Source organism: Phlebotomus argentipes, unplaced genomic scaffold (genome assembly GCF_947086385.1).
Source record: "Phlebotomus argentipes unplaced genomic scaffold, Phlebotomus argentipes genome assembly scaffold_4, whole genome shotgun sequence".
In the NCBI taxonomy this organism is placed as follows: Eukaryota; Metazoa; Arthropoda; class Insecta; order Diptera; family Psychodidae; genus Phlebotomus; species Phlebotomus argentipes.
In genome coordinates this window covers 103,662-116,645 of record NW_026776174.1, presented here as the reverse complement: position 1 = coordinate 116,645, position 12,984 = coordinate 103,662, and the positions used below count along the sequence as shown (strand labels likewise).

At 43.6% G+C, this 12,984-nt stretch overlaps 1 protein-coding gene across 1 annotated transcript in view; it reads right to left on the bottom strand.

Moving 5' to 3' along the window:
• Nucleotides 1-21: 21 nt before the first annotated feature.
• Nucleotides 22-12,984, bottom strand: part of LOC132257777 (cell adhesion molecule Dscam2-like) — a 44,549-nt gene continuing 31,586 nt past the window's right edge. Inside the window, exons 9-20 of the mRNA XM_059754807.1 lie at nucleotides 12,455-12,727; nucleotides 11,550-11,677; nucleotides 11,326-11,462; nucleotides 9,981-11,021; nucleotides 8,224-9,391; nucleotides 7,107-8,157; nucleotides 6,665-6,814; nucleotides 6,173-6,498; nucleotides 5,382-5,454; nucleotides 4,626-4,775; nucleotides 3,264-3,438; nucleotides 22-1,642 (exon numbers count right to left, since the gene is read on the bottom strand). Coding sequence (XP_059610790.1) covers nucleotides 1,483-1,642; nucleotides 3,264-3,438; nucleotides 4,626-4,775; nucleotides 5,382-5,454; nucleotides 6,173-6,498; nucleotides 6,665-6,814; nucleotides 7,107-8,157; nucleotides 8,224-9,391; nucleotides 9,981-11,021; nucleotides 11,326-11,462; nucleotides 11,550-11,677; nucleotides 12,455-12,727 — 4,832 coding nt within the window. The 3' untranslated portion in view covers nucleotides 22-1,482. The remainder of the gene's footprint in view (nucleotides 1,643-3,263; nucleotides 3,439-4,625; nucleotides 4,776-5,381; nucleotides 5,455-6,172; nucleotides 6,499-6,664; nucleotides 6,815-7,106; nucleotides 8,158-8,223; nucleotides 9,392-9,980; nucleotides 11,022-11,325; nucleotides 11,463-11,549; nucleotides 11,678-12,454; nucleotides 12,728-12,984) is intronic.

Sequence of the window (12,984 nt, the reverse complement as noted above, 5' to 3'; positions counted from 1 at the left end):
GAAAACTTTCAAACTACTGCATTGTAATAAATGTGATTGATTAAAAACACGTGATTTTTCTCTTCATCGATTAACATTTATTATCATTTTGCCGGGTTTTTCTCTTCACTTTCTTCTCTCTAAAATTATCCTTACAAGACAGGAAGAATTATGAAGAATTTTCTAAATAAATCTAACAAAAATGTGGGTTTTTTCTTAATATTTCTCATCATCTTTCCCTAAAAATACACTAAAAAGTTCTGAAATATCAACTCAGGAATTATTCTTGAAGCAATTTCAGGATTTTTCTTAAATCAAAACTATTTTTTTCTTCAAATTTCTCTCTGTGCACAATTTTTGAAAGAAAAATTAAGTAAGAAATGATTAAAATGATTAAATTTGTGTCATATAAGAGAATTTAAAGGGAATTTCTCAGCTTCTTGTCACTCTAATTAATCCTTCACTCCTTTTCTTCAGCACATTTATTTATATTTTCTTTAAATTGTTCAATATCTTCAATATATGAATATTTTTATACTTTTTTCTCCTATTATATTCTTCTCTCTCTCTCTTTTCCTTACAATTGTAGTAATATTTTGTTTCCTTCCATTGTTTGTGTTTGCAATCTTCCTGGCGTAACAAAAAAAAAAGATCCTCATAATTACTATTTAGTTTAGTTAAGTTTATATTGTCATCTCTAAAATGTTACAATCTTGGGCTATTTTTCATCATTTGGTGAAGTTATTTTTTGTGTTGTCTCTTGGCGAAAAAGAGCGTCAAGTTGTGGAGTATTAGAAAAGAAAACGAGTTTATATACTTCTCTTTCTCATAGAAAATCTTGGCACAATCCTTCCACTTCGCGCTTAAATACTCGCAATAAATGCCCTTAAATTTTACAATAATTTACTTGCTCTGCTAAAATATCCCTTTTTTTTTCTTTACAAAATCGAAAGACAGTCAGGTTGTGTGGCTTTTCCTTGTCTATTTTTTTTTGGCTGTTTCCGCAACAAAAGGTGCTCTCGAAACATGAAGGATGAATGAATGTTATTCGATTTTAGTCACAAATAATGTCTCTAATTCATCATTTCAACCTTTCACTCTATTCAAGATATGTCATAATCATAAATGTTTCATCACTAGACGTTTTTTTTCTCTCCTAAAGTGAAGTCAAATCAATTTATAAAATTGAACTACATATAATTTGTCAAGGAGCGCATCGAATACGTTTTTTTCTTTCTTCTTTTAAATTTATGTACAGAATAATTTCAAAATATATATATGCTCAAATATTCATTAGTAAAAACGTATAAAATCAACAAATTCTTGAGCTAAAAATATCTCTATCTACCCTTTTTTATTCCACACCTCATATTGTATATTACAGTGCTTCTCCTTCCTTCATCCCTTTGTCATAATCAATCGCGCGCATTTTCCTCAAAGCATTTTCCGCCCTTAACAATTCATAATCTCAATAACTGTCCAGCCTTCGCACGCTGCCCTTCATTACACATTAATCTGAAAAGCCTCCCGCTGAAGCTTCTGCGTGGCGCGAATCCTGGGCGAGTGGCCGGTCTTCTTGTCGCCGCCCGCCGCCGAGGGCGAATCCAGAAAGTGATGCGGTGGATTTATGTGGTCGTCTGAGTAATTCGGATAGTTCGATATACTGCAAAGAGTCGAGAAAAGAGAGAAAATTGCTCAATAATGTTGGGACGGAATTACTTTCGCAGGAAAATTAATTATTAACTCGCTCTACAGTTGTTTGCATTTTCAGAGAGCGAGAGTGAGTGAGAGAGAGAGAGAGTGTGAGAAGAGCTGGGAAAACTCCTTGAAACTTTAATATGGCAATCAAGTGATGAGAAAGCAAGTGTTTGATATTATAGAACATGGTAAAATTTCAACAACAAAACGACTTTTAGTAGTGTATTTTCTCCAAAGTTCAATTACAAAAGTTAATTGCTTTCTGTGGATTAAAACGAACAAATTTAAAGTTCGACAGGAAGCAAGAAATCTAGACTAGAGAAATTTAAGGAGTTAGTAATTAAGGAACATGCTTGATTTATTGCTATAAGAAAAATTCTCACAATAATTGGATTGTCACTGTTTGATGAAAAGAGAGTAATTCTTCATGAAAGAAGTAAATTGAACTGATTTCGAACTTTATTCAATCAATTTGCCGATTAGTTTTCATCAAGGGGGAGATAATGTGGCTAAAATCTTAACAAAACGCTCTGAAAATTCTCAATTTGCATGCAAAACACTTTCTGCTCTTAATAAAACCAGTCTTGAGCATCTTTTTTTTTACCATAACCTAAAAATATCATCAAGAAACCCTTCCAAACTTGGTTTAGAATACTTCTAGAAGAAAACTAGAAGAATTTATCTTATTATAATCAGATATTAAAGACAAAATTGCTGATTTTCTAACTCAAAACAGTCAGAAAGTGTTCCGAAATTGTATTTTTGAGGTTATGTTAACACACTTTCGTTGCTTTTTAAAATCGAAAGGTTCAAAAAAGTGATTTAGCGATTCATTTTATTTGTTTACGGCTGAACACAAGGCTAAACCATAAGAATTCATGTGCTAGAATGTTAGTTTGGTCAAGATCATTCACATAACCTAGAAAAGCATTTGTATAACTTCTTTAAAAGTGAAAATTGAAAGAGAATCAAAATAATTACGCTAATTTGATAAGAAATAAGCATTGAAAAACGTATTATTTTAATTTTGACACACTTCCAAATTTAGCCATATTATCTCCTCCTTGGTTTTCAGTTCAATTGCGCCACTCACTCAAAACTTCATGCAATATTTAGAAAGAAAAATACTATATTGAACAGTTTGCATGATTGAGAGCACTTTTCTCGACGGCAAACTCAAATAAGTTATCGTTATTGAATAAACCCCAGAAGCAATTACTTAGGAAATTCACAAAAATACGCTGTGAATTCCGAGCATTCTCTTGGTCGCGTTCACGTGTGCAGTTTGAGACATTGACAGAGTATTATGAGACAAAGATGTGACAAAAGTGGGTGTGCTTGAGTGCAAAATATTGCCATTGACTTACATTCAGAATCTAAAGAGCTCATCGTGAGCAGAGAGATCGTGAGGATTAAGGTGTGAAGTTCTTTTGATGCTTGAACAAGAAGAGAAAAGAATCTTCAATCGGGGCCACTTTTTCCGTGGTGTTTTGTGGGGGGGGGTGTTTTTGGGGAAGTTGGTGGTGGGAAGAGGGCGCGCTTTCTGGGGGGAGAATTTGTCCAATTTGTCGTCTTTTGCCGCTCACCTGAATGTCGTCTCTTCGTTGTGACTCGAGTAGCCGCTGGAGCTGCGAACGTGTCTCTTTGGCAGATTCTGCGTGGCTTTGGCGCCCTTTCGTGCCACATAGGGTGGCTTCACCTTCCTGGTTGATATGTTCGACGGCGAATTCTCCGACGATGATGACGTCTCATCCTGGGAATCTGTGCGGGAGAGGACGAGAGGAGAGAGCGTGAGACGAATTCGATGTAAACTGGGCATTTTAACACACTTTTGCGCATTCGTGTTTTGGTGAATGAAATCTCTGGTGAGGCGGAAATTTTGCGTTCAGACATTTCAGGGCAGGAGATTGCAAGACGTTCAATATTACGTGACCGAAACTCGATTCCTGCACACAATCGATATTTTCTTGAGAAATTTTTTCATGGTTTTCATGGTTTTCTGTGTCATAGAAGACAATAAACGCCAGAAAATATGTATTTCTTGCCTCTAAATGCTTTTAAACACAATAATCTTGAATTTTTCAAGATGCTTTAGTCTTTTGCCGACTAGCCACTTGAAAGACAATTCCAGTGAAGCGTATGCTTCAGCTGGAACATTCCACAGCAACCGCTTGGACTGTTAAGTTTTGTTATCGAAATGCTTAATTTTTCACATTCTTAGCAATCGATGTGATTCGAAAACAAGTCTGTAACATCAGAGAAATGATATTATTTATTCGTAAATTCATATTCTGCCCGGAAAATTGAGTTTTCATAGGTTTTTCAGCATCTTCGGTGTGATTTGGTATGTTTTCAAAGCACAAATCGGCTGACTTTATGGCTGAACACGTCAGATTTCTGAAACACAAAATTTCCGCCCCACAAAAGTGTTCGAACACGGAATTTAGAGAGCACCAAAATCCGCAAAGCCGTGAGACGTTGGCGGACGTAATTCAATAACTTCACCGTCACTTTTCTCCTGCCATCAACGTCTCACTAAAAGTCACTGTAAATGTGGTAAGAAAGAGCTGCAATGATGTGATGTGAGAGTAAATGTGGTGTTCTCTGCAAAAATGCTGCAAATCAAGAGTCACTCGCTCGTGTGGAGTGATTTGCTCAAGAGATTTACTTTTCAACAACACTCCTCAATCGACTTCTGGGCAGGACGCAGCGGTCAATCATCGGCTGGTGGGCAAAGAGGAGAGCTCTTGGGCGGGGTGAGAGAGAGAATCTCCGTCGGCAACAATGTGAGAAAAGTGGACACACACATATTTTTTTGGCAAAACATACACACAATGACTGTGGGTGGTGATTGAAAGTAGAAAAGAAAAGAACGAATGGGGGTGGTTTTGGGGGGAGAGAATGAATAATGGCGAGAATGATCAGTGATGAGGGTGTGAAAGTTTTACCTCTCTGTGGTCGATATTTCTTTTGATTGACAGCCCGAGAGGTCAATTCGTTGTCGGATTCGGAGCCCAAGGTGTCGTATTCTGTAATTGGTATGTGAAGCGTTAAGATTTTCCTCACTTCGGAATCTGTTGAACCTGGATTGTCCGATTCTAAAATTTGATGGTATTTGGATGATTTTAGAACAATTGCCTGGATGAGAGCTTTTGAATGTCATTATTTTGAGAAGGAATAAAAAGGAACAGAAACAGATTTCTTCTGCCTAATTAATTAATATATATATATATATATTAAATCTGTGTCACATAAGGTAAACAAATTAAAGAAACTCAAACAACTTTTGGGGGAGATTTTCAGTGACAAAACTGCCAAATCTACAATTTTGATAACTTCTTCTTCTTCAGCCCAATTCTTTTTTGCGCAACGACTCAGGACGCTCACAATAAACATAAATGATCTTCTAATTTTATCTTGACTGTCTTTTTTTCTTTCTTGTCTTTTGTGAAAGCTTTCGCTCTCAAAATCAACACCTGCCAATTGGTCAACAAACAACTTTCACTATCAATTTGTGTCTGATGATTTAGATGAGGATGAGAATTTTGCATCTACACCAAATCAAATATAGCAAAATTAAAAGGGGGTGAAATGAAAAATCAAGCAACTACATGAAGCCCAATGAGAAATGAAGAGTCAACGAAAATGAGGAGAAAAGCTAACTCAAAGGCCAACATGAGTGGAAAGTTTTGTGCATGACAAACCTTGACTCTCCGAATGTGGATCCCTCAGGCGTCCACCTTTTCGGCGGACTTTCGTGTACTCAGGCTCCTTGCTCTGCAACAAAGATCAACAAGTTAGGCTTCATTCAAGGGGTAGATGTGATAGACGTGTTGGGAATTGGAAGTGGTGAAATATTTACTAAATTGAGGCATTTTCTAAGTAATTTTGCCTAGGAAAGTCAATTTTATTGGTTTTCTAGGTTATGTGATCAACATAAACAGATTCTAACGATTAAAAAACCCTCAAAATCATCAAATTTGTGTTGAAACTAAGAATATTTATCCTTTTCTTAGCAGAATTGAGAATTTCTGTTCGAAAAAAACTTCATATTCGTTGAGAAAAAGCTTAGAATTCAATCATAACCTCAAATTATATCATTTCAGTGTAGAAAATTATTTCTTTGCTTAGTTTTTTCCACTATTTGTGCTTTAAAATGGGAAATTCAACTTTATTATCCAGTTACTCATTCCTAGATTCGAAAGGATTTAAATTATCCCAAGAAGGATTTCTTGAGTGGATTCATAACCTCACAAGTTGGTATTTTAAGCATTTCAACAAATCCTGGGACATTAAGGTCAATTCTTACAATCTGAAATCTAAGCATTTGAGGAGCTTAAACTTTTTGAGCCAGAAAAACTTAGATTAGATTATAATAAGTCAAAAATAAATGTTGAAAACAATTGAAAAATGCCTTCAATGGCGTTCAAAAGTGTCTGAAGTGTTAAAGATTCTGTGGAGGAATTTCGGAAATCTTAGCTTCATCCACACTCACGTGATAGCTATCCGTCTTGACGTCGTGGTAGACGAAGGAGCCGCGAACGGAGTGATACGGACCGCTGTAGACGTTTCCACTGTACGAACTTTCGCTGTAGGTTTGCTTGTTGAGCTGGAACGTTGCATATGGACAGATGTCCTCGATGTATTCGTTGCCTTCGGCCTTAAAGCTGCCCGAATCCGCGGAATTGCTGTTCCTGTTGCTGCCCTGATTGCACCTCACGGCCAAGTACTGCTGATCCCTGTTCGCCTTGTTCTGCAGATTGGCCAGCGAGGGTGATTCTGAGATCGATGACGATGGCACTCGATTCTGTGCGTTCATTTCTACATCACGAAGGGACAAAACACACTTTAAAATCCTCCTTAAGTTCATTGCAAAAGTTTCCCCGCAAACATCTCGAGAGAGTATTTCGAGAGATATTTTCTCCACTGAGGCAAAAGAATGCGAAGAACTTCGCCTAATCTCCACCCACTTGACGGTGTTACTCACTTCGTTTTCGGATGAGAAGAACCGCCGCAATGAGGCTGAGGAGGATGAGAATGGAGAGTGTCACGGGCAGGAGCACTTTGAAGTTTGCATAGAAGGAACTTTCGCCCAAATTGTGCGACACCGAAGGTGGATGGTCGCCTGGATAGATGACTGAAAGCAGCAGAGGAAAACTTTACACTTGCCATCCTAAGCCGGAAATTCAGTCCCACAGGGTAAATAACAGTAGCGATCACAGATTACTTAATAAAAATCAAGAACAGCCATTAAATCAATCAAACCTTCAATCAAAATGCCTAAAATTGAATTTTATAGTCGAAAAGTTTCGTATTTAGAGGTTTTCATTGAGAATTTAACCTTCTTCAACTGATTCAATACAGAAAATCTTGTCTTTTCACTGTTTTCTACCCTTTCTGAGGTCCTTCGAATCACCCTCCAAACTTACTTCCTTGCGGCGTCAGCGTGGTGAAGTTGTAAACTGCCATCGTGGATCCGGCGTTGTTGTGCGCTGTGACTCTTAGCTGGTACTTGGTGGTCGGCGAGAGATCATTGACGGTGTAGATGCGCTCCGTGGGCGCCACGTGACCCGCCACCATGTTCCAGTGCGAGCGCCCGAACGGCCGGTACTCGATGACGAAGTAGAGAATGCCGCAGCCGCCGTCGCCCCAGGAGTCCAGCCAGCACGTGACGCTCGTGGAGTTGTTCGTGATCATCTGGCTGTGCTTGGGCTGCACCGGCGCGTTGCCCTTCGTGAAGGAGTTCACGATGTCGCACGGCAAGCCCGTGCCGATCTTGTTCAGCGCCGTGATGTACAGCTGATATCGCGTGCCGCACCACAGATTACCCAGCAAGTGTGAATTGGTCTTCGAGTCGATCTGCAGCTCCTCCCAATCGCCATTGTCGCGCTTGTAGTTGATGACGTAGCCCAGAATGGGACTTCCGCCGTTCTTGTTGTCCGTCCACTCCAGCAGCAGACTGTCCGTGTACGTGTTGACGACGGTGAGATTGGGCGGATCTGGCGGAACCTTGATCACCAGATGATAGAGAATCTCGTCCTTCCCCCAATTATTCTCCACGCTGCACGTGTAGTTCCCGCCATCGGCGTGCTGACAATCGCGGATCGTCAAGGTGCCGTTCTTCGCGATGGACTTCCTGGAGTTCGTATCCATGGAGTGTCCGTCCTGGCGCCACACAGTCACCGGCGCTGGCAGGCCCACTTTCTTGCACGGCAGCACCAGATCCTGCTTCCAGGGCGTGACGATCTTCCTGCTGAAGGACACAATCCTGGCGGGAACTTTGTTGTTCGGCTGCACCGTCACGACTTTGGTCTTTTCGCCCTCGCCGACTTTCGTCGAGGCTGTGAGCCAGAATTGGTAAGTCGCCCCATCCTGAAGCCTCTGCGTCTCGTGCATCTCGATGTAGGGTCCCAGGATCTTCTTGTGCGTCCCCTCATCGCGACCACCCTCGAAGACAGACATGTAGAATGTGTAGCCAGTCTGGAAAGGTTGATTAAGGAATGAATAAAGGCGTTTGCATTGTGTTAATCTGAGAGTTGGACTCACAATTTCTCCGTTGGGATTCAACGGTGGAAGCCAGGACACGATGATCTTGGTGCTGGATGCTGGGATGGCCTTAATGGCTGACGGCGCTGATGGGACATCCTCGTGGGTTCGGCAGTGGAATTGCTTGGTCTTCACGCCGTCGCCGATCTTGGTGTAGGCCAAGACCCAGACGGTGTAGTTGGTGAACTTCTTGAGATTGTCCACAGTGAGGTACTGGTTGTTGGACTTGACCATGTGGGGATCCTTCTCGTACAGATCCTCCACTGAAATGTAGGACACTTTGTAGCCCTTAATCTTCCCATTCTGACCATCGATGTTCGGCGGCGACCACGTGATGTAGATCGAAGTGGAGGACAGAACGTCGCATTTGGGACTCTCAGGCGGACTCGTGGGGACATCTTCTAGGGTATTGACCAGGATCTCTTCGCTCTGCGGTCCGCTGCCTTGACTCGTGTAGGCCTGCACGATGATGTGATACTGAGTGAACTTGTTGAGGTTCACCAGAGCTGTTTCTCCGCCGAAGTGCGATCGCACTTCCACCGTCTTGAAGTTGTAGCCTTGCGTGGGATTGACTTCGGTGCGCATTGAGGCCATCTGGTAGCCCACGTAGTAGCCCAGGAGATTCCCATTGCGATGATCCACTTCTGGCGCCTCCCACGACACGAACACCTCCGTCGAGCTCCTGGCCTCGCCGCGCACATTCAGCGGCGGCCCCGAAGGCACCTCCTCCAGTGTCGTCACCTGGACAATCTCCGAGAAATCCGACGCGCCCAGCTTGTTCTCCGCCGCCATGCGAATGTGATACGTCTTCGCGGGCCTCAGATTGGAGATCGTGATCACCGTTTGGGAGCCACTCACCGTGATCCTCTCCGACGTCTGCCACGTGTCCGCAATGAGTTTGTACTGCACGTGGAACTCCTCAATTGGACTGTTGCCGGCGAATGGCGTGCTCCACGAGAGCTGCAGACTCCGTGATTGCTGGGCGTTGATTCGCAGATTCTTCGGTGGCTCTGGCACTTCCTGCACTATCAAGTGGATGGACATTTCGTCCTGTCCGAAGGCATTACTCGCCTGACAAATGTACATGCCTGTGTCCTGACGATATGTGTGCGAAATCCCCAATTCCGATACCATTCCATCGTCCAGAGTCTGCTCCCTGATCGTGTACCTGTGCGAATGAGGTGAGAAAAGAGGGTGGAAAAAAGCTCGTCAGTTGAGATTCATTGCAGCAGCTTTGGTGATTTATGCAGCTGAGGAGCCACTTGGAATTCAGCACGTTCGGACTTTTATCTATTAATGGGGGTTTAATGGTGGTTTTTACTGCCACGCTCCGCCTTCAAATTCAATTGGGGTGTTTTACGTCCGGCTTGAAAAAACATTGTGAGAACTCGCTTAATTCCTCCGCTCGTAAATTATCACACGATCCAGTCGAGGTTACGAAGCCACGACAGTGCAATAATTACGGAAAGTGAATCAGGAATATTGCCAGACATTCTGGCCTCACGTCTCGCAGTGCATTTCAATTGCGCCAAGGGAGAAATATTGGACAAGAAATGGTGTACAGTTTAGGGGAAGTGAAAGTGATAAATTGGTTGGAAATGAAGTGAAAATGCTTTTTTTTCCAAGCGCTCTAAAAGTGCCTGAAGTCATTGGGATTCTGTACAGAAACTTTGAAAGTGACGAGAAGTGGTGTACAGACGCGAGTCACACCATTTCTCCCCTTGGAAAGCGCGAATTTGGCTCTTGGCGACACTCACCTGGCGTCGATGGACTCATCGAGGTGCTGCTGTGAATTCTGGATGCGCCACTTGAGGTCGATTGGCGTGTCGCCCTGGACGTTGCACTGAATGTGCACCTGCTTGCTGCGGGCGATGAAGATCTGCTTGTTCTTCGTGGCGAAGTGAGCGGCCACGTTGACTTTGAGGAAAATCACTTTGCTCACCCCCGAGCCAATTTCGTTCTTCGCCTCGCACAGGAAGTGTCCCTGGCTCTCCTTCGTGATCTTCTTGAAGTGGATGCTCCCGTTGGCGTACTGCACGACGTTTGGCTCGTACAGGAAGTCCTTGTACTCCCCCGGACTGCTCCCTATCGCCTTCTTCCACGTGATGGTGGGCTTGGGATAGCCGTCCGCCTCGCAGAACAGCATCACGTCGTGGCTGGCCTGAGCGGCGGAGTCCTTGGGCTCGATGACCCACTTTGGCGGCACATTCACCGTCAGCGGCACTGTGAACTTCTCCGTTCCCGCCACGTTGCTGGCGATGCAGGAATAGTTGCCGGAGTGCTCTGAGGAGATGTGCTCCACCACCAGACTTGCTGAGTACTCATCCAGTCGCCGGATCACTTCGTTGCCCGTCCCAATCACGGGCTTCCCGTTGCGCTCCCAGCGAAAGCTCACGGGCAAATCGCCCTCGAGGATCTGGCAGGAGATTGCCGCCCGCATGCCCTCGCGCAGCATGTTGGTCATGGCCTGAATGGGCATTATCTTGGGCGGCACCAGCACCTGAATCTCCACATTCCGCCGCGCCGTCTGCTTCTCCCGGCTCTGCGCCATGCAAGTGTACGTCCCGGCGTCCTCCAGCCGCTGCAGCTGCTCAATGATCAGCGTCCCGTTGGCGTAGGCGCGCTGCCGACGGTTGATGGGCAGCGTCTGGCCGTCTCTCTCCCAGTGGATCTTGTCAATCGGATATCCCGCCACCGGACACTTCACCACCAGATCCTTCCCAGACACTCCCGTGATCTTTGGCATCTCGCGAATGAAGGGCGGCCCGTAAATGTTCACCTTGGCGCTGTGGGAAACCCTGCAGAGATGAAGGAAAGAAAGAAAAGCTATTTTTAGGACATTAAACAGGAGAAAAAAAATCCACTGAATGGCAATTCGATTGGAAAAGAAGCGATGAATCTAAATTTAAATATCTTACATTCATAATTGATTTATTGCCGTTCTTTTTTTTGTGTATCCCTGAACTCAAATGTAGACTTAAGGGAGAGTCGGAAAGGCTTTTCTTCCTGTGAATCTGGGTGGCTTTATTTAAATGTTGTACAAATAATTGCTCGGGGGAATTCTTAGAAGGTCCTATCGATCGACCAATTGGTCACACTCACTTGCCAATGCTGTTCTGAGCCGTGCACGAGTACTCGCCGCCGTCCTCGTCCTTAACGTTGGAGATATTGACGTGACTTATCACGTCGTCGTGAATGGTCACATATTGTCCGACAAGGAAGCGTGAGCTGTCCGGGATCTGTGGGTGGGGAAGGAGAGGAGAACCAAGCGTTCCATCGTCATTTGCATTGTTAGCGCCAAAGATGCGAGCGGATGCTAGACTCACCGGAAATCCGTCCAATGTCCATTGAAACTGCGGCGGGGGATTCCCAGTGGCGACACATTTCAAAGACACTGTCGGTCCTGGCTGGAGTGTTTGTTCCGAGAACCAATAAAGAAGTTCCGGTGATGCATCTGGGGAGTGAATCAACAATACCACACAATTTTCTCTCTTTCTCTCTAGCCAAACCCGAGAGACACAATCTTTCCCCGATATACGTAAATTCACTCCGCAAAAGGGTGGGTGAATTTCCATCGGGAGGAACTTTTCTCGGCGCTTTCTTTGGCCGTTCAAAATGTCCCGTCGAGGGGCTCAATTCGATGGGAGAAAAGTTCATTGTTTGGCAAACTTCTCCGTGTATTAATTAATTAAATCCCAATGCGGAGGAGGTGAAATGGATTTTCGGATGGTGAGAATTCAGGGAAGAGTTTTTGTACAGGGAAATTCGGATTAAGAACAATAAAGCTTATGCATATTGAGGATGTTTTCCACCAAACCAGGAAACATTTAAAAATCGCGTTGCTTTCAGCTAAAATGTGCTGAAATCTAAGCTCAATTTTCAGCAAGAAAAACAGAAAGTTTCACTTGCTTAACCATCTTTTCATCCAGTTTTCCGTGCTGTATGAAAATGTAGAATAAAAAGCTGATAATGTAGAACACAAGAACATATCAGTGTTTTTCTTTAGCGCGATGCCCCTCGACTTTTATCTCGTTTTGGTGCAAAATTTATGAATTGAGGCAATTTTTCTCTATTTCCCTCCACCCCAAACAATATATCGTTTTGTATTGGTGTTCAGTGTCTTATTTGCCACAAATGTCCATTGAGTCGTGTGGGAAGGACAATTTTCTGCCCCAGGATCGTTGTCTGAGAAGAGGCGGAAAAGAAGGAGGTGAGTGGAAAAATTGCTTACCTCCCAACTTCAATTCAGCCGTCGACTGAATTTGTTCCCAATCATTTGTCACAAGACACTGGTACATTCCCTGGTCGTCCTTCTGCACCCGCTTGATGATGATTCGCGGTGGCTCAGAGTGAATTTCAATTCTATTGTCTCGCAGGATTGGCTTCCCATCGTGCAGCCACACGATGTCTTGCACGGGGAAGCCAGACACGATGCACTGCAAGTGGGCGTCCCTGTCCACATCCACCGTCTGCACCTGCGGCTGCAGGTGGGCCGTCAGCGGAGCTGCTCGTGTGTGAAACAACACCAGAAATGCCATTAGACATCATTTCCCATCGCATCCATCCACTCAGATTGCTTCCAGCGACGAAGTCGCTCCAGTGCAATTTTATGGAATTCTCAAAAGCAATATTCTTAAATTTTCATGACTCCATCTCCGGCTCCGTTATTAATTTCAATGTTGCTTTCAATTTAAGTTTGTGTGAAAGTTTGCCAAGGCTCTTTCCACTCGGCGATATTGGGCGAGGGTTTAATGTGAAATT